Source organism: Megalobrama amblycephala, linkage group LG1 (genome assembly GCF_018812025.1).
Source record: "Megalobrama amblycephala isolate DHTTF-2021 linkage group LG1, ASM1881202v1, whole genome shotgun sequence".
Classification (NCBI taxonomy): Eukaryota; Metazoa; Chordata; class Actinopteri; order Cypriniformes; family Xenocyprididae; genus Megalobrama; species Megalobrama amblycephala.
The window spans coordinates 50,130,172-50,156,429 of NC_063044.1; the positions used below are offsets into that span (position 1 = coordinate 50,130,172).

General features: G+C 35.0%; 2 protein-coding genes across 9 annotated transcripts in view; both read left to right on the forward strand.

The window, feature by feature from the left end:
• The first annotated feature begins 49 nt into the window (after positions 1-49).
• slc25a17 (solute carrier family 25 member 17) lies at positions 50-14,655 on the forward strand. The gene is made up of 9 exons (XM_048198988.1): positions 50-289; positions 1,618-1,678; positions 1,773-1,839; positions 1,969-2,120; positions 3,801-3,917; positions 4,012-4,160; positions 5,914-6,009; positions 12,647-12,732; positions 12,900-14,655. The coding sequence occupies exons 1-9, from the start codon at positions 215-217 to the stop codon at positions 13,048-13,050; spliced, it is 954 nt and encodes a 317-aa protein (XP_048054945.1). The 5' UTR covers positions 50-214; the 3' UTR covers positions 13,051-14,655.
• A 648-nt stretch (positions 14,656-15,303) lies between these two features.
• The window catches only part of mrtfaa (myocardin related transcription factor Aa), a 61,401-nt gene continuing 50,446 nt past the window's right edge, over positions 15,304-26,258 (forward strand). For 2 of the 8 annotated variants that reach the window (XM_048199049.1, XM_048199067.1), the window contains exons 1-3: positions 15,304-15,431; positions 18,358-18,420; positions 24,539-24,709. In XM_048199049.1, coding sequence (XP_048055006.1) covers positions 24,553-24,709 — 157 coding nt within the window. In that variant the 5' untranslated portion in view covers positions 15,304-15,431; positions 18,358-18,420; positions 24,539-24,552. Of the gene's footprint in view, positions 15,432-15,526; positions 15,750-15,800; positions 15,820-18,357; positions 18,436-24,538; positions 24,710-26,258 lie in introns of those variants that run through there. The other 6 variants (XM_048199010.1, XM_048199001.1, XM_048199040.1 and 3 more) reach the window with 6 other exon arrangements.

Below are 26,258 nucleotides of genomic sequence, written 5' to 3' on the forward strand. Positions count from 1 at the left end.
CTTTTGTCCAATCATCGTTTAGGAAATATCTATAAGCTTTTTCATTGGCTCAAACGGACCCGGAAGTTGATCAGCTTGATGTTGACAGGGAAATCTTCTCTGGAGCTGTGTATCATTTCCCAATTTTGAACTCAGAAATCATATTCATTGTTTGTAATCTAAATAAGCAATAAAAAGAAAGTATCCTTGCAGTTGCACCTTGTAGTCTGCGAGGATGGGATCTAAAGATATGAAACTCATGGATGTTTTTTCATACGAGAGTCTCGTGCATGCAGTCGCCGGTGCGATGGTAAAAACACAGCTTTACTTGATCACGTTATGTCTGTGGGGTTCTTATATGACTGACGGCTTTTTGAATTATGACACATGTGGAGTTATCGCACTTTTATCTGCTTTTCTGACCTCCACCTGCTGCATGACAGCAGTAAAAACAATTCGAGGAAAAGTAAATACATTGAAATAATTATAAAGCAATCAATAAGTCCTCATAAAATGTGGCTTTTTTGCTTTGTACCTTTAAAGTCAGCATATTAAATGTGGCAAAATATGGTGAATATGGTAATAATATGGTGAATTTACACTTATGAATATAGTAGGATATATATACAGTACAGTCCAAAAGTTTGGAACCACTAAGATTTTTAATGTTTTTAAAAGAAGTTTCGTCTGCTCACCAAGGCTACATTTATTTAATTAAAAATACAGTAAAAAACAGTAATATTGTGAAATATTATTACAATTTAAAATAACTGTTTTCTATTTGAATATGTTTGACAAAGTAATTTATTCCTGTGATGCAAAGCTGAATTTTCAGCATCGTTACTCCAGTCTTCAGTGTCACATGATCCTTCAGAAATCATTCTAATATGCTGATCTGCTGCTCAAGAAACATTTAATGTGTACAATTGTACAAAATATTTGTGTACAATATTTTTTTTCAGGATTATTTGATGAATAGAAAGTTCAAAAGAACAGTGTTTATCTGAAATCTAATCTTTTGTAACATTATAAATGTCTTTACTGCCACTTTTGATTGATTTAATGCATCCTTGCTGAATAAAAGTATTCATTTCTTTAATTTCTTTTCAAAAAAATAAAAATAAAAATTCTTACTGACCCCAAACTTTTGAACGGTAGTGTATAATGCTACAGAAGCTTTGTATTTCAGATAAATGCTGTTCTTTTGAACTTTCTATTCATCAAGGAATCCTGAAAAAAAAAGTACACAACTGTTTTCAACATTGAAAATAATCATAAATGTTTATTGAGCAGCAGATCAGCATATTAGAATGATTTCTGAAGGATCATGTGACACTGAAGACTGGAGTAACGATGCTGAAAATTCAGCTTTGCATCACAGGAATAAATTACTTTGTCAAATATATTTAAATAGTACACAGTTATTTTAAATTGTAATAATATTTCACAATATTACTGTTTTTTACTGTATTTTTAATTAAATAAATGTAGCCTTGGTGAGCAGACGAAACTTCTTTTAAAAACATTAAAAATCTTAGTGGTTCCAAACTTTTGGACTGTACTGTACATATATATATATATATATATATATATATATATATATAATACAATTAAAATAATACAAGTATTTGTTTGCAGGGCAGTGTTACAGCAATGACTGTTTTCTTTCCTCTCGACACAGCTCGGCTCCGGCTGCAAGGTAAAAAGTGAAACACATGAGTTTGTTTGATTTTCTTTTTTCCCCTTCTGTTCTGTTAAAACACGTGACCACATTTCTTTCTGTTTCTGTGCAGTTGATGACAAGCGGAAAGCCAAATCTACTCCAGCCATTCTGTCAGAGATCATCAAGGAGGAGGGTCTGTAAGTTATTTCACATGCATTGGTTTGTTTTTTGTGCCATCATCTAAGCCACAGTCTTTTTCATTTCAGGTTGCAAGCATAACCAGTGACAAAACTTTTTTTTAACTCTCTCTCTCTCTCTCTCTCCAGGTTAGCTCCATATAGAGGCTGGTTTCCAGTAATCTGCAGCCTCTGTTGCTCAAACTTCGTCTACTTCTATTGTTTCCATAGTCTGAAGGCCACCTGGCTGCAAGGTCAGAGGTCAACGCCAGGGCGAGACCTCGTCATTGGCATTGCTGCAGGTTTGCTTATTTGAAAAATAGTTATAAATATTTAATAAATAAATAAATAAATATGTAAATATATATATATATATATATATATATATATATATATATATATATATATATATATATATATATTTTATTTTTTTTCTTATATTATTTAGTCAATTATGATGCATACACACCTGGGTAGTGTTGCACCAGCCGTTCATAAGTTCTTTCTTAAATTGGAACGTAAATTCCTCACTAGCGGCTTAGTAACTACTAGCTAGTTTGTAACTAACTCTGTACTTTATTCGGTTGCACCATTTGTTCTTAAGGCAGAATGTAGCTAGTAGCTTGTAATTCTCCGTAAAGTAATGCGTAGTAGCATAATATAACGTTTACCCTCAGTGATCCTTCAAATACCTTAGCAGAAGTTGTTGAAATGCTGTGAATTTCAGTTTATCCTTCATTCTGACTTATTTTGCCTCACGTAGCTAACAGTAAAAATAAGTTTCCGTTAAATACAATAGCCTACTTAATCATGAATATGTTTTTATATGTAAATAACATTCAGAAACTTTATTTGAAACTAAATTAATAAGGATCAATAAATAAATACTGATACAAAAAAACATAAGAAATGAAATTTATTGATTATGACTGATTTTATTTGACATGCACAACACAGAGTGATGGGACCGATGCACACAACGGCATGCTGTTTAGGACGGGTTCGCGTTGGAAAGTGGCTAACAGAAATTTGTTCACATAATGTTTTCTCTCTTAAAATGTAAGAGAGTGTAAATGTCAGCAGCATCATATATGTGTAAAGAATGAAATCTGTCAGGTAAAACAAGAGCTTATTGATGCAGTTCAGTCAGTCTGATATTTTATTCCAACCGTTACTCCTGACTGGAGGCTTCTGTAAATATTTAGTGTATACGTATGAGTTATGCTTCAACTAAGTTTAATGGTGTAACACAAAAATATTTAGTAGTGCGTAAGTTGTAACTTAGTGCCCATTTACATCAAAACTAGGTTACGTTGTAACTTACACACAGCTGGTGCAACCGGCCCCTGTACACTAGCGGTCAAAAGTTTGGAATAATTAAGATTTTTTAATGTTTTTGAAAAAAGTCTTATATGCTCACCAAGACTGCATTTAGTTGATCAAAATTACAGTAAAAACAGTTTTATTATGAAATATTATTAGCATTTAAAATAACTGTTTTCTGTTGGTGCCGATAGCCTCGTGGGCAGCACGCCGACATATAAGGCCGTTGCATTTCGGCCACCTAAATATTAAGCAGAACAGCTGTTTTTAACATTGATAATAATTAGAAATGTTTCTTGAGCATCAATTCATCATCTCAGAATGATTTCTGAAGGATCATGTGACACTGAAGACTGGAGTAATGATGCTGAAAATTCAGCTTTACCATCACAGGAATAAATTACATTTTAAAATATATTACAATAGTTATTTTAATGATATTAATTAAAATTATTTTAAATATATTAATTAATCTTAATTATTTCAAACTTTAGACCAGTATATATTTAAATAATTTTTGCATTTTTACATTTAATTTTTTTTTATGGCAGAACATATACACGTCTGCTGGCAGTGGTGAACATCAGATTTTTTTCATGTTTTCATGTATGCATGTAGCTTGTGCTTGGACTAAAATGAAGCTAACTGTCTGCCTTCAGGTGTAGTGAATGTTCTTGTGACCACTCCACTCTGGGTCGTCAATACCAGACTGAAACTGCAGGGGGCGAAATTCAGAAATGAGGACATACAGCCCACACACTACAAAGGAATTATGGGTAAAAGATACAGTATCAGACATGATATTAATTTAATTCCCTTTAAGTAAAATGTGTGTCCAGTGATATCATTAGTTGATCTGTCTCTCTTTAGATGCGTTTGTACAGATCATGCAGCAGGAAGGAGTGGGAGCGTTATGGAATGGGACGTTTCCCTCCCTGCTGCTGGTGCTCAATCCAGCTGTGCAGTTCATGATCTATGAGGGTCTGAAAAGGCATCTCCTGAGGGGCGTGAACAGAGAGGTTTGACTGCTTATTCAAAAACAGACTTTTTGGGTTTTTAATGTTCATAGTCTGAAACAGTTTTAGATACAATTTTAATGCTAATGCAGTAATCTTACAACTTTGAATTATCTTCATTTAGAAGCTTTTCTCAGCAGACCCAATAATGACAGCATATGAATAAACAGACGAGTCTATTCACAAGATCTCTGTTTCCTGGGAAACAGTAACTGCAGCATTTCTGATATTATAGAGCGTGGAGATGATGATTAGAAATGTTAGAGTGGATTTGCCCATTCAGATCAGCACTCATGAGCGAGCATCTGTCGAGTATGAGTAAACGACTCCACACATGGCTTTAGACGTGCATTATTTCCATAGTAACCTAGCAATAAGATTATGCAACTCCTTGGCAACCATGCATGATGTCACAGAACATTCAGATTCCATTGAAGTTCCATTGCAGTTTAAATACAAATCAGGCTTTTTGGTTTAAATTTAATGTACTGTTTCCTCTGTGTTAAATGTGCAGTGTATTAAATTACCCACACATGTCATGTCCAAACCCTTGACTTTCTTTCTTCTGTGGAAATGAAATGAAAAATGTGTGCACTCGCAGCTCTTTTACATATGAATAAAGTGTACAGTGACCACGGTTTGACAAGCTTCAATAAGTACAGAACAGCTACATAAAAGATTTTGTGCACTATTCAGGTCTTCTAAAGCCTTTGTGGGAGGAACAGGCTCAAAATTCTTCTCCATAATAACCTTAAATCTTGTTCACATTTCACACTATCACATATTCAAACTAGGCGAGGCGCACATGTTTGGTTTCCTTGAAAAAAGACAGAATTGTCATTTTTGTTAAACTAACCTTTACATTTAAAGGAATGGTTTACCCTAAAATGAAAATGAAGTCATCATTTACTCCCCCTGGTGTTGTTCTAATGCCCTTCTTTCTTTTATGGACCACAAAAGGAGAATTTTTAAAAAATGTCCCGCTTGTGCTTGTCCATATAATGACAGTGAATAGCGACCAGCATCAAGCTTTTTAAAAAAGACGCAAAATGATCACAGAATGATCCCATGCGACACGCGCCATATTTTCCAAGTGTTCTGGGTGTTTACGATATGAAAAGTAATGTATTGTTTAACTAAATTCTTGACCTTGGCCGAAAAGTGAAATAGCGCAAAGTGAAATACAATCCATGTACCTTCTTCTCTCAGGTGAATATTATTGCGTTCACATCTGTCAACTGTCATTCTCATGTCATCAGACAAACTGAGATGGATACTTTTTTGGGGATTTTTAGTTGTATTTTGTGTCGCGCTTTTGTTAATCTTGTTTTCTCAGAGCTTGTGTGCTTTTTCTGGGTGATACGGAGTGAACTGGGGTGCTAACAGGGTCTTATGAACGCACACATCATGTCACCATGCAGAGAAATCCAACAGCCAAGGTCTGGATTTTCGTTAAATACATTACGATCCATATTGTATACCCCCAGAACACTTGGAATATATGGTGCGTGTCGCATGGGATCATTCTTTGATACTTTTGCATCTTTTTTAAAAAGCTTAATGCTGGTCGCTATTCACTGTCATTATATGGACAAGCACGAGCGGGACATTTTTTAAAAATTCTCCTTTTGTGGTCCATAAAAGAAAGAAGGGCATTAGAACAACACCAGGGTGAATAAATTATGGCTTAATTTTCATTTTAGGGTAAACTATCTCTTTAATGAATTAATATGTTTCACTATGATTCTGTTAATAGCTGTCCTCGGTGGAGGTGTTTCTTATTGGAGCCATTGCTAAAGCCATAGCAACCACCATAACCTACCCACTACAGACGGTTCAGTCTGTTCTACGGGTAAGACCACAATACTTTTGTATTATATTTACCCCAGCAGGTCTCATATATGGGATCACTAAGAAATACATTTTGAAATAAAATAATACTTTTTCAAAAGAAATGTTATTCTTTGAAAGATATCCATTAGGGTCATGGGGAAGTAGTCCATACGACAAAGTGACAAATACTTTTATTCAGCAATGAATTGATTTTACATTGTTATAAAAAAATAGCTGTTCTTAAGAAATTTCTATTCACCATAGAAAAAAATTATGTTTTTCACAAAAATATTAAGCAGCACAACTGTTTTTTTTTAACATTGATAATAATCAAGCATAAGCATCATAAGCAGCAAATCATCATATTAGAATGATTTCTGGAGGATCATGTGACACTGAAGACTGGAGTAATGATGCTGAAAATTCAGCTTTGATCACAGGAATAAATTACATTTTAATAACATTGGTAATAAAGGCTAAATAAAAAAGTGGTCATGTGTTCAATCAAACCATGTATATATAGATGAATTTGCACCAAAATCCTGTACAGTTTGTTTGGACACGTGACCACCGACGTCAATACCAAAAGATAAGTGAGGGAAGCCTTGTCGCCACCCTTTTAATTTATTTAGCTGTCTTGAGATAGTTCACCCAAAAATGAAATTTCTGTCATTAATTACTCACCCTCATGTCGTTCCAAACCTGTAAGACTTTCGTTCTTCTTCGAAACATAAATGAAGATCTTTTTGATGAAATCTGAGAACTTTCTGTCCCTCCATTGACAGTCCACACAACTACCACTTTGACGCTTCAAAAAGTTCATAAAGAGATCGTAAAACTAATCCATATGAATTGAGCGGTTTAGTCCACATTTTCTGAAGAGACTTGATCATTTTATATGATGAACAAATTGAATAGGTTGTTTGCAATCACGTGGTTTTGGTGACGCGCAAAATTCAGGTAGGGCAAGAAGTGAAAATTAGAATGGAAGAGATGGAGAAAAGTCTGTACTGTGCTGGTTTAGAAAGGCATAAACAGAAAATCACAACATATGTTGGACGTGATTCTTATGTTATGAAGAGGAGCGATTTTTCTACTGAATTGAAAGACTTGCCTGCCATCGAGGATGTAGATATAAAGAATATGAAGCTGCCGTCATGCAGTGTTCAGTTCTAGCCTGGTTTGTTTATATCACGCTGCCTTTCTGCTAGTAACGTTAAAGGGATAGTTCACCCAAAAATGAAAATTCTGTCATCATTTACTCACCCTCAAGTTGTTCCAAACTGGTATAAATTTCGTTGTTCTTCTGAGCACAAAGGAAGATATTTTGCTGAAAGTTTGTAACCAGGCCACTTTGGGGCACCATTGACTTCCATAGTAGGAAAAGAAATACTGTGGCAGTCAGTGGTGCCCTAAAACTGTTCAGTTTAACACATTCTTCAAAATATCTTCCTTTGTGTTCAACAGAACAAAGACATTTATACAGGTTTGGAACAACTTGAGAGTAAGTAAATGATGAAACTATCCCTTGATAGATAATGGTGAAACTATCCCTTTAAAGGGATAGTTCATAGCCTGGGTGCCAGCCCGAACCCCGCCCACAAAATTTTTTGGACGGGAAGTTCGGTCTGGACTCGATCCATTGTGGAGTAATTATGCTCGGCTCCCAGAAGGCAGAGCCAATCAAATTGCCAGGGCGGGCTTTAATCGATGATGGACAGGCTATCTGCGGTTACGTAACCACCCACGTCATCAAAGAGCGCTTGGGTTGAATTGGTTTTCACCAACGATGACTGCAGCTGGAGAAGTAAGATGTTTAGATTCCGCTATCACGTCTGTAATAAAAGAAATCGACAGCGCATTAATTTTAAAAGACGAACAAAGAACCGCAATCAAGGCATTTGTCGATGGGAAAGATGTGTTTGCCGTCCTTCCAACGGGATTCGGCAAAAGTTTAAGTACAAGTTCAACATACGTCACTTACTGCGTTGCTCTGATTGGTTGTAGGTCTATCCAATTGAGTGCAGAGTTTTTTTTTTTTTACTGGTTCGGTTAAGACACGCCCCATAATTCAAGTGCAATGGAGCGGTATCAGACTCACATTCTGCCTAGAATATGAGTATGACGAAGTCAGGCTAGATAGTTCACCTAAAAATGAAAATTTGATGTTTATCTGTTTACCCCCAGCGCATCCAAGATGTAGGTGACTTTGTTTCTTCAGTCGAACACAAATGATGATTTTTAACTCCAACCGTTGCCGTCTGTCAGTCAAATAATGCTAGTGGATGGGAACTTCTACTATAAGAGTAAATAAAACTTGCATAGACAAGTCCAAATTAAACCCTGCGGCTCGTGACGACACATTGATGTCCTAAGACACGAAATGATCGGTTTGTTTGATAAACCGAACAGTATTTATATAATTTTTTAACTCTAATACACCACTATGTCCAACTGCATTCAGCAATCACTTAGTGAGGTCTGATCGCGCTCTGACAGCAGCAGTGATGTCTTGCGCTTATACTTCAATGAGAGCTATCTCTGAGCTACTCTTATAGTAGAAGTTCCCATCCACTAGCATTATTTGACTGACAGATGGCAACGGTTGGAGTTAAAAATCATCATTTGTGTTCGACTGAAGAAACAAAGTCACCTACATCTTGGATGCGCTGGGGGTAAGCAGATAAACATCAAATTTTCATTTTTGGGTGAACTATCCCTTTAAGGGCAGTGTTTTGCTTTTCTGTCGTGATTGTGAAAAATGTCACCATTGTAGGTCTGAATTGAGAATTGCAACAGGAGCTCACATCATCGTTCAGGGAAAAAATGGACGGTGTAATACAATTTTCGCCTTTTCTACGTAAAAACACTAAGGGAAGAAGGTTGAGGAGGTGACGGGAAGACGCCGTATAGCAAATCTAATAATGTCACTGATTGAACCCACTCCCTATCACTCAATAAAATAATCACATATCTTAGTGTTTCTGAAAGTGTTGTATATTGTTTGATTTAATAATTAACATTACATTTGCAAGTATAACTCTCATCCCGCTTGTGAATGAGCATAACTTGCACACAGCCACTTCAAACCTGTTCATGAGCTTCTATGGGTTTGATTTTGGTTGACATTTTTTTAAATAAATACAAAAAAATAGTGTGTCAATGTTTGTCCGCTGAATGTGACCCTCTGATTCTCCTCCGTGGTCATATGGGAAAGTGAATGTTTACAAAGACAACATTAAAATTACAGTTACATTTACACCCTTCCAACAAAATAATGAAAGATCCGCACACGAGAATGAAGTCACAAAAGCTCCCACAAATTTATTGTCCAGAGGTCACAAAAAGTGCAAGTGCAGAGTGTGTGGATCTTTCATTATTTTGGCTTTTGGAGTTATCTTTGGATCTACGCACCATCAGAAACTGTATGTATAAGTCTTTGTTTGGACTGTGATCTAGCGCTACGCCTTTTTCCGTATTCACCCTTCCAACAAAGAAATACACTGCTTTCCAAATTATTATGCAAGTGACATATCAGTAAGATTTCAGTAGAATAAACATTCAGATTTTAGTTTTTCTAAGAAAATGTTTGTTTGTTTATTTATCCATGTCTTTTTAGATAACAGGTATCAATCTCAGACAAAATAATTTGCCAGATCTATAGAAACTCTACTTAAAGAGGTTGTTCCACATTATTAAGCAAGTCACAGTTCTCATGCAATATGGGGAGGAAGAAAGATCTTTCTGAAGATGAAAAGCATGAAATGGTGCAATGTTGTGCAAAAGGCATGAAAACAACTAATATTGTGTGAAACTGAATGGAGATTATCGAATTATCATAAGATTTGTGAGTGATTTAGAGCACAGCAGAACTCGGTCAGATAAAGGCTTATTAATGAAAGTTCCTGTCAAAAAATTAATTGTATTAAAAGGGCAGCTATAAAAAAGCCAGTGTTGAGCAGCAAACAGGTATTTGAAGCTCCTGGTGTCTCTGGAGTCTCAAGAAGCTCTCCATGCAGGCTGGCAGTTGTGTGTAAAGATGCATTTTAGACACCACTAACCAAACCTCACAAAGAGAAACATTTACAGTGGGTGTACAAATACATTTTCAAACAGTTTTATTGCTGTGGTGTTTTTTTGCAGCATGGGATAGTGCATAGTGCATTGCATTTCAGAAGGCACTATCCTCCTTTTTATACCATAGCTGAAAATGGCCAGTTATGAACTTCACATATCTTGCAAAAGTCATTTTAATACCCTCCATCTCACTTCCCAATATTCCAGCCCAAATCATCACCCGCCAGCTCCTTGCTGACGTTGCAGTCTTGTTGGAATGTGGTGGCCATTCACCAACCATCCAGAAATCCATCCGTTTAGACCATCCATTGTAGTACAGAATTAGTCAGTGAATAAAACTACTTAAAAAATGAGTCTTCATGTATTTCTACACCCACTGTAAATGTTTCTCTTTGTGAGGTTTGGTTTGAAGTGGTTAAAATGCATCTTTACACACAAGTGCCAGCCTGCATGGAGAGCTTCTTGAGACTCCAGAGGCACCAGCAGCTTCAAATACCTGTTTGCTGCTCAACACTGGCTTTTTTATATAGCTGCCCTTTTAATACAATAAATTTTTTTGACAGGAACTTTTATTAATAAGCCTTTATCTGACCGAGTTCTGCTGTGCTCTAAATCACTCACAAATCTTATGATAATTCGATAATCTCCATTCAGTTTCACACAATATTAGTTGTTTTCATGCCTTTTGCACAACATTGCACCATTTCATGCTTTTCATCTTCAGAAAGATCTTTCTTCCTCTCCATATTGCATGAGAACTGTGACTTGCTTAATAATGTGGAACAACCTCTAAGTAGGGTTTCCATAGATCTGGCAAATTATTTTGTCTGAGATTGATACCTGTTATCTAAAAAGACATGGATAAATAAACAAACAAACATTTTATTAGAAAAACTAAAATCTGAATGTTTATTCTACTGAAATCTTACTGATATGTCACTTGCATAATAATTTGGAACGCGGTGTAGATTGACTTCTGTCAGCTTGTTGAACACATTTATTTATTTTTATTTATTTATTTAGTTTTCTACCATATGATGGCTGAAACAGCAGCGCGTGACACTGTTCTCATGGTAACCAGATCAACATTGTGAACGGAATTCTACAAAACTGAAGTGAAAACACCAAATGATCATTCAATAGGTTAAAATAGCTTCTCTTCCCGGCAAACGATACCATGAAGAATGTGAATATTTAACCAAGTCAAAAACAAAAAAGATAAGCAAGTATATCCATATTCATTTCATATCATCAGTCACAAAACGCTCGGTTTGACAGATTTGAGCAACCATAAATGACACAAAACATAAGAATTTTGAGTTTGTGATAGGATTCCTATATAGAAAAAAAACTTCCTTGCCCTCCAGCCGCATTTCGCGCTGCAGCAGTGACCTATTTAGATTTTACTCATATTAAACATTCATCAGCTCACACATCAGGGGCCTGTACCATGAAGCTGGATTAGCTGGCTTGCCAGGTAAGTTTCAGATTAGTTTGCGCCAATCCTGGGTTTTAGGTACCATGAAAGTGACTTGGCTTTTAGCGGTGTTCATCGCCATGGTAACTTACGCTCCACGGCTAACCTGCTCCGGGGCAGGTTATGTTCTGGGTTAGAGATCTCAAACTGAAATTATACCAACCAATGTAAGCTAAGAGACGCTGACACACCCAACGCAATAAAGTCACTCCCCCAGTTTCTCTTCCTCCAAATTAAAGGTCATTATATAGTAAAAACAAATATATAACAATGAAATTGTGTGGTTTTAATGATAATTACTTAAAATAATTTTATGATTTATATATGATTTGTACAAGTATATGATCTATATTTCTATTAATCCATTACACACAAGCACGTTTAGTTTAACAGTTGTTATTAAGCATTTAGCTTCAATGAATATTAATATATACAGATCATATGTAATATAAATAAGGTGTAAATATACTACATGTAAATATGACATGTGACCTTGTATGTTTGAGTCTATATTGCTAACTATATAAACTAACTTCACAACTTGCACTGATAGAGAAAGATCATGGCTTATGTTTGCTGATCAATGTTTATATGTGAATAAAAACCTAAATTCAATCTGTTCATTATATAAAGCGATCAAGTCTCTTCAGTAAATTTGCACTAAACCGCTCAATTCATATGGATTAGTTTTACGATCTCTTTATGAACTTTTTGAAGTGTCAAAGTTTCGGTTGCATAGCTGTCAATGGAGGGACAGAAATCTCTCAGATTTCATCAAAAAAAATCTTTGTGTTACGAAGATGAAAAGCCTTACAGATCTGGAACAACATGAGGATGAGTAATTAATGACAGAATTTTTTTTTTTTTTTTTGGGTGAACTAACCCTTTAACTATGCACAGTTATATATGGTTAGTTTCATTTGCTTGCATTCATTTAGCATGATTTACCTCTGCTGTCCCTATCAGAACGGATCTGCCGCACACCAGTTCACAACCACTGTTGGACATCAGGGAATCACACCTTTTCTAAGTTTTTATTTTGTTTGTGTACTGATATGATAATATGGTCTGTTTAAACTGTGTCATCCTCATCTGTGTTCAGTTCGGACAGCACGGGCAGCCGGCAGATCAGTCCAAACTCCTGAACAGCCTGAGATCTGTCATGTATCTGCTCATCAATAGAGTCAGGTACAATAACACACATTTCACTCGTGTGCCTGTGTAGTGCAAATATTCCACTCTGCTGTTCATTTTTAGTAGCTGAGCTGTCACACAAGTTGTTGTCAAGTGATTTATTGGCTGCTTATGACATCCGAACTCCTCCTGTCAAACGTTTGTTGATTGATTTACTGCAGGAAGTGGGGCATGCTGGGATTGTTTAAAGGCCTGGAGGCGAAGCTGCTTCAGACGGTCCTCACTGCCGCGCTGATGTTCTTGCTGTACGAGAAGATCGCCAACACCACCTTCAGGGTCATGGGGGTCAAACGCGCAGTGACGTCCCACTGAGGGTGTTTAGCAGCTCTCTGATGTCAAAGGAACTTCATGGGCTGACATGGGTGCTTGTGTTATGAGCAGTGGTCAAATAACGTGTGTTTTTTTGTTTGTTTTTACAAATGGACGAAATATACAGTACCAGTCAAAAGTTTAGACGCACTTGCCTCAGTTTGTTTCTCATGATCTTTTGATTTATAGGCTTATGCTTACATGTTTGATATAAACTGTGAAGGCAAAGGTACGCTTTGCCTACATATGAAGTTAGACTGGATAGTGAAGGAAATTCAGCCAGGTTGTAGGGTTCATTGAAACTCCTCCTATCCCAGGATGCACCTCTTTGTTTGCGAAAATATCCAGATATGATTTAGACGTTTACATTTATTCGTTTAACAGACGCTTTTATTATTCGAAAATAAGAAACATCACAAGCAATTTGTCATAGGAGCGAACAGTTTTGTTTTCAAATGTTTAACAAAGCAATTACTATAATAAAAACTAAAATCAAAATATAAAATAAAAGCTAATTCAAATTATTGATAAATGCTGTAGTAAATAATACTAAAATAACACTGATTGGTCGATGACTAGGTTTAAAGTATAAACTAGATATAAAGTGTGGCTAACTTTTGAAGAAGATTAAATATAAGACATTTTTTTTTTTTTTTGAAACATTTTTTGGTTTTACTTTCAATGGTGTTATTTCATAGTTTAATGACTTTTATTTCAAGAATGTGGCAAATAGTAACAAGGAGTGTGTCCGAACTTTTGACTGATAGTGTAGTAAAACAAAGTAAAGATGACAAATAGGATGCATGCAAATTTACTGAAATCAAACCTACTTAAGTAATTAATTGACTGTGCTCATTGATGCAAAATTGCCTTAATAGGTCACTCTTTTATGTAGTGTTCTGAACTAACTGTTTATGAATAACAGCAGATCTGGACTGGTTTACAAAGTGTCGAAATGAAAATAATGATTGTGACGGATCTGTTTTGCGACAAAGATCATTGCTGTCAACAATGGACCCTGATCTCAGATCAGCTTTCCTGCATTGATATACCATATGGAAACCAGGCTGGTTTTTCTGGTTCTGTGTAAGTGATACTTGATTCTACTTGACAACACAAAGCCACTGAGACTGTAACAGACCTTTAAGCTAAAAAGTCTATAGTCTGAACTTTAAAATATCTTATTTAACCAGTTAGTGAGTCAGAATCACCTCATCTGAACTCTGAATGTTGCATGCAGAAATGTAGGCTTATGTACATGCTTTATTGGCAGACTGATGGGATGGGAATCCATACTGAGATTACGATGCACTTAGTAAAAGCATTTCAAAAATCAATCTCAGTGCTGATGTTCACTCTGTACTGAAATGTAAGTTGAATCATCAGCATGCAGTTACAGTTATTTATGAATGTGATTTTAGTCAGACTTATTCAGATTATAAATAATTTAGGAGATTATACTCATTAATGACCTCTTAGATTTTATAATTGATATCACATAAAATTTGTGTAATATTTTTTCTACAATAAAATAATTGATCCATGATTATGTGGTATATGCATTGTTTTGCTTTTTGCTTTTCAAGGGAAACAACCTACATTTTAACAGGGTCAGACAAACAGACAATTTCATAAATTGGCCTCCAGGAGGCAGTAAAGTCGCTCTTTTTGCGCTGGTCTTCACCCCAGTGTCCGTGGAAAGAAGTTTTTCAAGTCCTCATGATTTTAGTGACTAATCATTTTTTTTTCTAATAATTAAAATATTTTAATTATAAAAATATTTGTACTAAAATATTATTATTGATTTGTTTGCTTAGAAACTAAGGCAAAGCCGAATCCTCTATTAAAAAAAAAAAATATATATATATATATATATATATATTTTTTTTTTTTTTATTTTTTTTTTTATTGGAGATGTACACTTAGTACTAATACTTGTACGCATAGTATTTAAAATATTTGAATATTTTTTATATACAATTTAATTTATTTTTTTGAATATATAAACAATAACGTACGTCATGCTAAGTTCCATTGTACAAAAATGTTATTCTATTCCCGTTGTAAAATCTCAACGCTGAGCCTCAAACCGAAACCGGTGAGGATTCCAATTGGCCCTCTGGTTCCACCGAGAACAGTGAGCAGCGATGTGATTGGTTTAGTCGGTCATCGTTCAACACAGTCGATCGTTCGTCCCCTTCGCGGAAGTCATTTACATGAGCCTATTGGTTATTTGCAATGCCAGTCTTCAAAGTGCTCGCCCACTATTGGATGGATCTTAAAAACGGGCGGGGTTCCGGTTTAAGTTTTCTGGATATCGGAAACGATTAGTGAAGTCCAGTCCAGTGGAATACCAATAGATGAGATGTGTCAACCATTGTAAAGTAAGACAACTGTTAAACTTCTCATGTTTAAGCCTTGTTTTGACATGCTACCGCTGCGCATGCGCAATCTTTTGTTCGAATACGTCCAGGGTGTTTATATTGCATTATGAGCTTCTGGAAGTTGCATTGTGTAGTTGGGAACAGCAAGCACATGGTCTGAGTTTGCTTGTCAGGTTACAGTCTGTGCCATATGTTTGCTGGATGAGACAGCATCTTTTTTGGGGGGCTGTCATACGTGTGACTGAAGAATATTAGGGATACGGGTCACCTTGGCCACAGTGGGCACAGGAGGGTGCCTGTGGTCCTGATGCTGTGAAGGTGGGACTGTTATGTAACACGCATCATGACATGTTGTCTTTATTCTTTGAATGCATGCATCTGTCCTTAGGTGAGTTTGCGTATTGTGACAGCTCTTATAACGTGTTATTTAAAGCTTTTAAAGTCTGTTGTTTTACCTGTATTGGTTCAAAAGTACTATGGTTTTATCATATATTTTTGTACACGATATTATGGTAAATAATTTGTTTTTCTGCACATGTAATGTGATACTGCCCATGTTTATTCTGGCATTATGCTATTATAATAGCATGTGTAATACCAGATTGTATGAAGGTGGTTATCAAGTTCCAAGGTGTATGAAAGTATACATTTTTGTTTTAAAATCATTTAGACACTTTACCAGCTAAAGTCAGGTTGAAGCTGATGGTCATAAAGATGCATTTGAACTGTATTATTCCTTTATAAGCAATAGTTTAATATCCTGTTTTGCATTAATTTTGTTGGTTTGTTAATTCAAATGATTTTTAGATGGTTTGAAAGGTTTTTTAAAATTATTTATTAATATAAAATATATTAAGTGTTTATGAAAATCTATATTTCTAAAATATACATATTTTTATTTATTACAATAAAATGGGTTCAAGTTTCTGTTAAGTGTCTTGGGATGTATTGCATGATGCAAAAGACTTCTTGATCTTTCTGTCACATCAGCATTTTAACTGCAGGTTGGAAACAGGAGTATACAATATTCAGCATATACACAATAATACCACAGTTTATGATCAACAAGCATGACTTCTGCTTCACACGTTGTGTATGTATAAACTAGGTCAGCTGATGATTCATAGTGACTAAATAAAGTGGGACAGAAACTCCAATTTCTGCTTCATTTCACACTATATAGAGACTTTGAGACAAACCAGTTAAACATTGTAAAACAACAATCTTCACTTATTTGTGTAATATATCTCGCATGCCTGCATTTTTTTTTTTTGCACATTTACTTTTGTGCTTTTGTCTTGCAGCTCAGGTTTCAAGGAATGTTCCAGGTTCAAGTTCAACCTTATCAACAGCAAAAATGTACAGCTTGCACTTTAGATAAAGCACTTATATTGGTTCTTCTGCTAATATGTGTTATTTGAGCCGTGAGATTGTCTAATTTGTCCTTTTAGTTGTGGAACTGCTGTTTTAGGTGGAAAGACTTTTGGTTATGGGTTACCGCCTTAATTCTAGCGTGTGGATTTCCGTCTCTGTGCGGACCATGTTGGTACTGAGGGATGACGAGTCAAAATGATTTTCTGTGGCATGCTGTTGATGGAGCTGATTGAACTCAGAACATTCCTCTGTGCAACAAAACCTTATGCATTATAAAAAGTAAAAATATATGCCTACAGTATATATACTGTGTGTACATATAGGCCGAGGGCCAGTGTAAAGGCCCGTATGCACCAAGAACGATAACTATAACGATAACAATATTAACGTCCACACCAGCATATGTTATCATTCTGTTTATTATAAGCACGCACTGCAGTTTTGTTGTCTGTCTCTTTAAATTCTCAAGCTCTGTTCTACTATTAAAAATTATGTTCTGTAATTGAAATAAAGCTGAAATAAAATATAGTTATAAGGTTAAACTTAAACTTGAAAAACTAGAAATGTGCCTTAAATAAACAAATTTAAGGTGAAGTACTAAACAGACTAAAACTGAAATAAAAACAAAACCTAAAATAAAATACTAAATTACTAAATCTTAAACTAAAATCAAGTTAATATGAACATATTAATACTATGGTATATAAATAATACTGTATTGTAAAATACTGAAAATCTTGGGTTCTTTGAACTTGTACAAAACACATGCATTTCTATTCTTTGCTAACTTTCAAACGTTTTGCTTATATATTCTGTTTATATATATATATATATATATATATATATATATATATATATATATATATATATATATATATATATATATATATATATATATATATATATATATATATATATATATATATATATATATATATATATATATATATATATCCTGTTTATATATATATATATATATATATATATATATATATATATATATATATATATATATATATATCCTGTTTATATATATATATATATATATATATATATATATATATATATATATATATAATTGTTTTTTCTTTTTCAAAATATCTTGGTGACAAATCAGCAAAATTTGCAACAGCAGCGTTATCTAGCTTGCTGACACGGATGAGGTTTTGTGGAAACTACAAAAATGACTTGTGATATATGTTGATAACTACAAACCTGTTAGTACTGTTTTGCCTTGTACATGTATGCATTGTTTTCCAGAAGAAGTTCATGAAATTTATGGAGTTAAATTAAAGCTGTATAATTTCCAGCTTGTTGTTTTGTAGTTCTAAAGAAAAAAATAATTTTTGTTTAGAAAAATATGAATATTTCTAAAATAAATATTTAAAATACTTTATTAAAATATTTATTAAATGAAACTACTGGCAAAACAATCATTATTGTTGAATCCTGATGATCTTGTTACCTAATTCCCCTAATGTAAACAGATCTCTTAGATGTTTTTTATTAGCTAATCTTTCGCTCTTTCTTTTCCTATTTTTCTTTCTTTTAGTTGGTGGTGCCTCAAACCTGACATGGAATTACTCCAGACTCTTTTGAACAGGGAATAAATCAGGTAACTGAATCACAGGCAAGTAAACGTAAACACCTTGGGGTATTATGGGTATTTTTACTTAACCTGTTCTACAATATTTCATGTATGTTTAAATAAATCTGTCATGAAAACAGGTTTTTATGACAGTCACCCTTTAAATGTTTATATTTAAAAAACGAATTGGAGTAGAAATATAATTATATAATTCAAAATGTTATATTCTTCCTTTATTGTGTAATTTAAATGTTTGTACACAAATCAGTTAATTTGAACCTTTAATATTCATGCACCAATTGGCAGGCTTCCCTGTATAGTTTACAGCATTAGCTGACAGATATTGTTTTCCTTGAGAAAGTTTGACGTGTACTCTACCTGATATACATCCAAATGAATCAATATTGTATTGAATTTAAATGAAATTAGGCTGCGTTTACACTGACCCCGATCTTTTGCTCACATCTGACACAGATCGGAATTAGTTGCACACGTGTAAACACAAAAATCCATGCGAGATCCGATTTTTTTCGCATTCGATCTGAGCCACTTCCAAATGTGGTTTTATATCCGATACATATTCGATCTCTGGACATGCGACCTATGTCTAAACACGCATATCCGATTCCCATTGGAATTCCAAGCCATCACAAGGCGAGGGCGGCACGTTTGCTCACTAAAAGATAGCTTTTATGTTGTATTATGAAGCAGATGTGCTTGTATGCACTCGCACTAAAACTTCACAGCTTTATTATTGAGGTGGGAACTTTATAAGTCTAACATTATCCATTTTTCTAGAAAGAAATTGCCCTTTGCCCGGTTAATTTAAAAGAGACGGCTGTGTTGTTGTTTTTCTTATAAGCCAAAAGCTTCACTGTAGCTACTCTTTCTCTCTCTCGGAGAGAAATGGAAAAAAATGGAATTCTAAAACATAACTGTAGATAAAATATCAAACGCAAATTACCTTTATTTTCCGGTCTGTATCCGTTCAGAATTCGTGCTGCAATACTTCCATGACACTAACATCTGTTAACTTATCCATTCTGACAGGTAGTCTAATCATGGCCACTCGACATGAAATATATAAATAATTTTAATAGCACGGCCATTCAAAACCAGAGGGTCTGCTATGTGCATGTAAAACTATCAATGACAATCATTTTGGGGCAGGAAGTAATGTAAACACAGATATCGGATACCAGTCGCATCTGAAGTGAATGTAAACACGCTGGCCAAAAAAAAACGATATGGTCAAAAGATCGGATCTGTGCATTAAGACTTGCAGTGTAAAAGCAGCCCTAGAATTGAGGTGAATCAAATCACAAGCTTGTGTATCGAAATCGAATCGTGAAATTTGTGTCAGTACCCAGCGCTAGTTCGGTAGCCAAATATCCTAGAAGTAAAAGTCAATATGAAATGCCATACACAACCCATTTTGTTTCTGTAATCTGATGCATCTCAGAAAAGAAAACAAATGACTTAAAGTCACTTGGCATTGGGGGCCACTTTAGTACCAAGCTGTTGGCCCGGCCGTTCCTGGCATGGATTAGCCAGCTGCCACTTTGCAGAGGCATCAGGCACACGGCATGACATTTCTGACCCAGTGACCTCATCTTTTGGGTGATGTGTGTAGTCTTAAAATGTTGACTTGTCTATGCCCTACTTGTTTAGCTTGGTAAACAGTAAAAACAACCATCCAACTGCCTGCTGATCATAACGCCAGAGAGCATTTGTGGAGGGACAGTTCATCCCAGAGGGAATGGTGTTTTGCATTTTGCAAAAGCAAACGGCCTGACCACCAAAGCCAAAATAAGAAACCTGACCACAGTTTTACAATTCAAAGACCTGAGGGAAACTTTGCTAGTGCTGGAGGCCTGGGTTTAAGTCATATCCCATTCCACCACCCATGAAAGTAGCCAGAACTCCCAGAATTTGTTTGTGCATTGGCTTTAATTGGACTGTCTTTTTGCTGGGAGGTAGTAAAACAGTGTATCGGAAAGACTATAACTTCTGCATAGTGTATTAGTAATAGCAATGTACGATTAGTGATGTCAGCAAGTGCAATATGTTCCCAGCAGTTGAGCATCAGTTTCCCATAAAGATCAATAAATCATATACATTTAGTGTAAGTGTGTAGTGTAATTAGCATGAGTGTGTCCGGCAGCACAGTCAGGATGTCAGAGAGCATGTTTTAACATCCATCCATCCATCCATCCATCCATCCATCCATCCATCCATCCATCCATCCATCCATCCATCCATCCATCCATCCATCCATCCATCCATCCATCCATCCATCCATCCATCCATCCATCCATCCATCCATCCATCCATCCATCCATCCATCCATCCATCCATCCATCCCTTATGCTCAAGACTGCATTTATTTGATCAAAACTACAAAAACGGTAATATTGTGGAATATTATTATGATTTAAAATAAACATTTTGTATTTTAATATATTTTTAAACATAATTTTGCGAGGACTTAAGATGGCGTAAACTCTGGATCAACATACACCATTCCAAATTTTGTTATATATCCTAATCATTGTTAGCATGTTTTCATTTTTTTTTTCCCATGAGCTCATTGTTTCTGCCCTAAATTAATACAGTGCTTAAATTAATACATTGTTAGCTAACTGCGTGTTTTGTATATATACATTTCTGAAATTACATAATTTGAACACAGTCACCTCTGATAACAGATTACCCTAAATTGTAATGTTGACATGCAGTTTTTAAAAGTGTAGTTTTATTAAGTGTTAACAAGGAGATTATGTGATTTTTATAATCAATTAACACTGCTTTTTTTTTTTTTTAAGGATGGACAAAATTTCCCCCCAAAAAAGTCATTTGGTTTAACCAAAATTTCAGTTTTACCGAATGACACTTTTGGTTATACCGAATGACAATATTTTAACAATGCTAACAGACTGATATCTAGCTCAAAAGGACAATCAAACATTTAATATTTAGTACAAGTTTTTAAGATATTACAACATTTTCCATGTTTTATAGCGGTTGTACAGAATGACCTGATGTTTCGGGACATGCGTATGAGCAAGTGAAAACATGAATTTTTCAAATAGTTAAGAGAGAGTTAGTTACTTTGTTTCATGACCATGTGGTCCTTTGCAGGTGTCTGAATGATGTCACATCCTGTCACATGATATTGACCACATGACTTGATCCAAAATGGTCCCTTTATATTGGTTACTCCAAATGACATCAATGAAATTCATTTTTCCAGTCTTTCTTTCTCATTACAAAGCAACGACTTCTACACAGCATTTTAATACCATTTTGCGCTGTTGATAAATGCTGTTATAAAATCATGCCAGAATAAAAAATATATACATTTATTACATTTTAAGATGTTTTAATCACAAATAAAATGGCTGTATTGGCCTTTTGACGGTTAAAATACCTTTTATATGTAGCAAAATGTAATTAAAACCTTTTGGATTCAATAAAAGAGATTTAGTTGTACTACCTTACATACTTTGGATGTCATATCTTTGTTTTTTATTATTATTAAGGCCTTTGGACAAAAAAATGACCCGTCATGTCATTGACCCGTGCATTTTCGGTAAAGCTGCTTTGAAATGATATGTATTGTGAAAAGCGCTATACAAATAAATATAAATTGAATAATTTATTCTTGTGATGGCAAAGCTGAATTTTCAGCATCATCACTCCAGTCTTTAGTGTCACATGATCATGATTTGGTGCTAATTACAGTATGTAAATGTACTGTAAATCTCTATACATCTCTTTCTATATCTATACACCCACAAAGTCTGACCCAAACAGTACATCTGGTGTCTTGCAGTCCCTTTTCCCAACACTTCCCTGTGTTCATCGTCGCTCTCAGCACATTTCACTTACCACAAATACTCCTACTCACATTTTTAGTATTACTTCACAGAAATGTTCTGTAAACCAACAGAAGGGAAGAAAAAGAAACACATTACAGAAAAATATGCAAAGCGAGTTTGCAAAGCAATTTTACTGCAGTGCTGAAAAACTGAGATGTAAACAGAATGCACCTGTCAATCATGTTTTCCCATCGTGACATCATTCATCACCATGGCGATAGATTCCAGCAGCACTGTTTTGCTCAGATGGTCTGATGAGAATGAAGTGTGTGCGTTTGTGTGACTCACTCGGCACATGACTAAGCTGTTATCTGTTCTTCTCTTTATCTCTGTACTCGAACCCTGTAGAGAGAAATGCATTTCTGAAAACACCTGACACTCCTATCAGAACCAATTCTCTTGTTCTGCAGCAAAGTGTTTCAGTTTCTGATAACCCTCTGTGCAGAGAGATTGTCTGATCTGTATGACTTTTTTTGTTCCACAAAATCAGAATCATATTTTTTCAGCTTATACAGGACAAATAACACCATCAAATCACCAAGAGCTCAGTGAGAAGCCTTACTACATCAGTGAAATGTATTGACTGTATTGAAATGTATACATTTTTTTTATTTATTTTTTCACCTAATTGGGCTCAAACTAAGAAAAAACTCTTCATTAAATATTGCTCCATTATTAATTTGTTTTACCAAGTACATACTTTATATGTGGCTTTGATGATGCTTGCTACTTCGCAGTAAACTAGCTGAATTAACAATGTTATTTCCCTATTATTCAAAGCGAGGTAATAGGATCTGACAATGATCTTTTTTTCTGAAGGGGGGATTTTGTAACTTGAGATCAGTTTTGATGGAAGCAGACTCCATTTTACTGAGGAACTCGAGAGGTTATTATTGAAATTCCACCGAAAAAGGGAAATCTGTCTTTTGAAATGTAATGATAATATTACAGTATCATAGTTCTTTCAAAAGAGTGAATTGTGTGCAACAACACAGTCAAACAGTCTAGAATATTTATTTATTTATTTTTTTAAATAAATGATCCAGATCTTACTTGTAGCAATTACAATTACAAGATTATTCAGGACATTTCAATGTTCCACATTGATAGATCCAAAATGTACACAATTCTGTAACACATTATTACATTAACCATTCTAAAATTTTGTTTTTGAGCATTTTAAATGTGTTAAATGTTCAAAATAGAATTTTTCATCATTTAAGTATTTTAGATGGTGCAGACATGCTAAAATTCTGTTTTTGAACATTCCAAAGTTTTAGATACAGACATTCTAAAATTCTGTTTTTGAACTTTTAAGTGTTCTATATGTTGAAAACATTCTAAATTTCTGTTTTTGAATATTCCAATATAGTAGATGATGCAGACATTATAAAAATCACATTTTTGAATGTTCTTGATGTTTCTGGCATTCTAAAATTCTAATGTTATCTATGTTGCAGAGAATGCAGACATTGAAAAAAAAAAAGTTTAATTAAAATGTTGCAGACATTCTAAAATGTTTTTTTTTTTTCAATATCTACAATGTTATAGATGTTGCGGACATTCTAAAATTCTGTTTTTGAACATTTAAAAATCGATCTTGTCACATTCAGCACATTAAACCATCTTTCAGGTTCTGTAATTGAGTGTAAAAAGTGTAATGTGAGCTCTTCAGGTTTGCCAAGACATTTCCCCATGACACAGAATATGTAAAGGTCAGAGCAGACATGCTCTCAATTTTCAAATAATCTTTCAAGCTTTCTAACATTGGACATTTATGGTTGGAAAGCGTGACCTCATTAGCAGATGTGGCCATGACGGATTTTCTGACTCAGTGTTGGGATGATGGCATGTGTTTATGTGTGTTGGATACCTTCGCAACCTGTCAGTGCAAAGATGCTGCTTTCTGCATGTGAAGTGTTAGAACATGTTACCATGGTGATGGTGTTTGTCATCTGCTTAAAATGCTTGCAGCAGAGTTTGTTACCACTGTCTTTTTTTGTTGCAGTGAGATCATATATCTCTTTACCACACACACACACACCCTTTATGAGCTCATTTCTTTATGTAACTAAAGGTCATATTCACAATTTTGTACTTTTTCATGGAAAATATCCTTGTACATATTCTGTAAAACTTTTGTTTATATAGTTTCTTACTACTAGTAGTTTGCCTACTAACAAATTAAAGAAAAAGTAGGTTAACAATGAAGCACTAATGTAATTACTTTTAGTAATGCTGCGTTCTCTTTTTTTTCCTTGTAGGGCTGTTTTTGACCATGGCAACTGTGGGGGAGGAGTCAAGTCCCAGTGTCACCGCCCCTGCTGTTGCAGGCTCCGCCTCCAGTCCACAGAGTGAAGCAGTAGCCAATGAGCTGCAAGAACTGTCTCTTCAGCCCGCCCCCAACTTGCTTCCTATTCACGAGAGAAAGAATGGTAGGCTTATCATAATGCCAAAACAATTACATCGAATTACTTAATCTAAAAACATAGAAACTTGAATAATTCAGACTGCAGCCTTTGTGATTGCACTGAACTCTGTTTATTGTTATCAAGCAGCTTGCATATATATAGAGTAAAGTTGATGGTCCAAATGTAATTTTTTGCCACACAAGCCCATGACAGGCAATTTATCTGATATAAATATCTCACTCAAATTATTTTTGAGTCACACTGGAATTCTTTAAGGGGGTCGTATTATGCTTTTTTTACATTTTCAAATTTCTTTAGTGTGTAATATTGCTGTTTGAGCATGAAAAAGATCTGCAAAGTTACAAACTACAAAGTCACTCTGAAGGGAGTTGGTTATTCTCTATAACAGTAAGCACTGTTTCTCCCTGAAACGCCTTGATTGCAGTCTTAAATTTTCTTCCGAGAGCGTATGAGTCACAATATTCCTAATTTTGGCTAAATATTTTTCGCCCAAGGCATACATGCAAAAAAGGGACTAGGCATTGAGTTGCATTTGTAGTGTGTGTTCAAAGTCTGGTTACGGGGTGGCATTTCTGAAACTCGTTCGAAACGGTTGACCAATCACAACACATTAGTCCAGCCAACCAATTAGAGCACATTGTGCATTTCAGAAGGAGGGGCTTCATATATTAGAGACCAGAACTAAACAGAGGGTCACTGACAGACTGGGAAGAGAGGTGCTGCAACAATGTAAAATACGTGAAAATTAATGTAATTTTTGAACAGTCCAGCATGAAAACCTATTCTAGAATACCCTGAAAACAAAATCAAAATTTTGTAAAAGGGCATTATATGGCCTCTTTAAAGCTGCTGTCTGCGATTTTTGGCCCTCTAGCGGTTAATAAACAGAACTGCACGCGTCTTGCGGAGGAACATTGTAGCCGGAGCTACTTTTCTCCATGTATGTCTATGGCGAGTCACGCAGTTACTGTGATACTCTGCGGCGAGTCTTACCAGTCCGGTCTGAAATAGTCAGAATATAAACACTTATTATAAGTGTACCATAATGATTCAGGATAAGACAAAAACACGGTGTGGAAAATGGATTCATGTTGTATATTCTCATTATATAATTTTTGTAAATTTTTAACACAAAAAAAGTTGCGGACTGCAGCTTTAAAACAACTGTTTTTTTGTAATTTAAAAAATTAAACAAAGATAAATCATAATATCATATCAGAAATGTTGCACCTTTAATGTATACTTACAACCTATGCAAAGCCACTGAAAACCAGTGACACATTTCAGACAAAAAATAGTTATTTTAAAATAACCTGTGAAAAGGCACCATCTCTCAATACCTAGACAGTTTTTGTCCCTCATATTTTTGTCTGGTTGCCTTAATGAGAAGAATATTTCACAAAAATGGCAGTGTCACTGTCACCACATCGAGTTTATCCTAGATGAACTTCTGATGGTAAATTTTCCACCAAAGATGTTAAAGTGGGAAGGTACGATTCGTTTTAGACAAAGTTTAGAGTTGCAGGTCATTTGTAAATCTAGCAGCCAAATG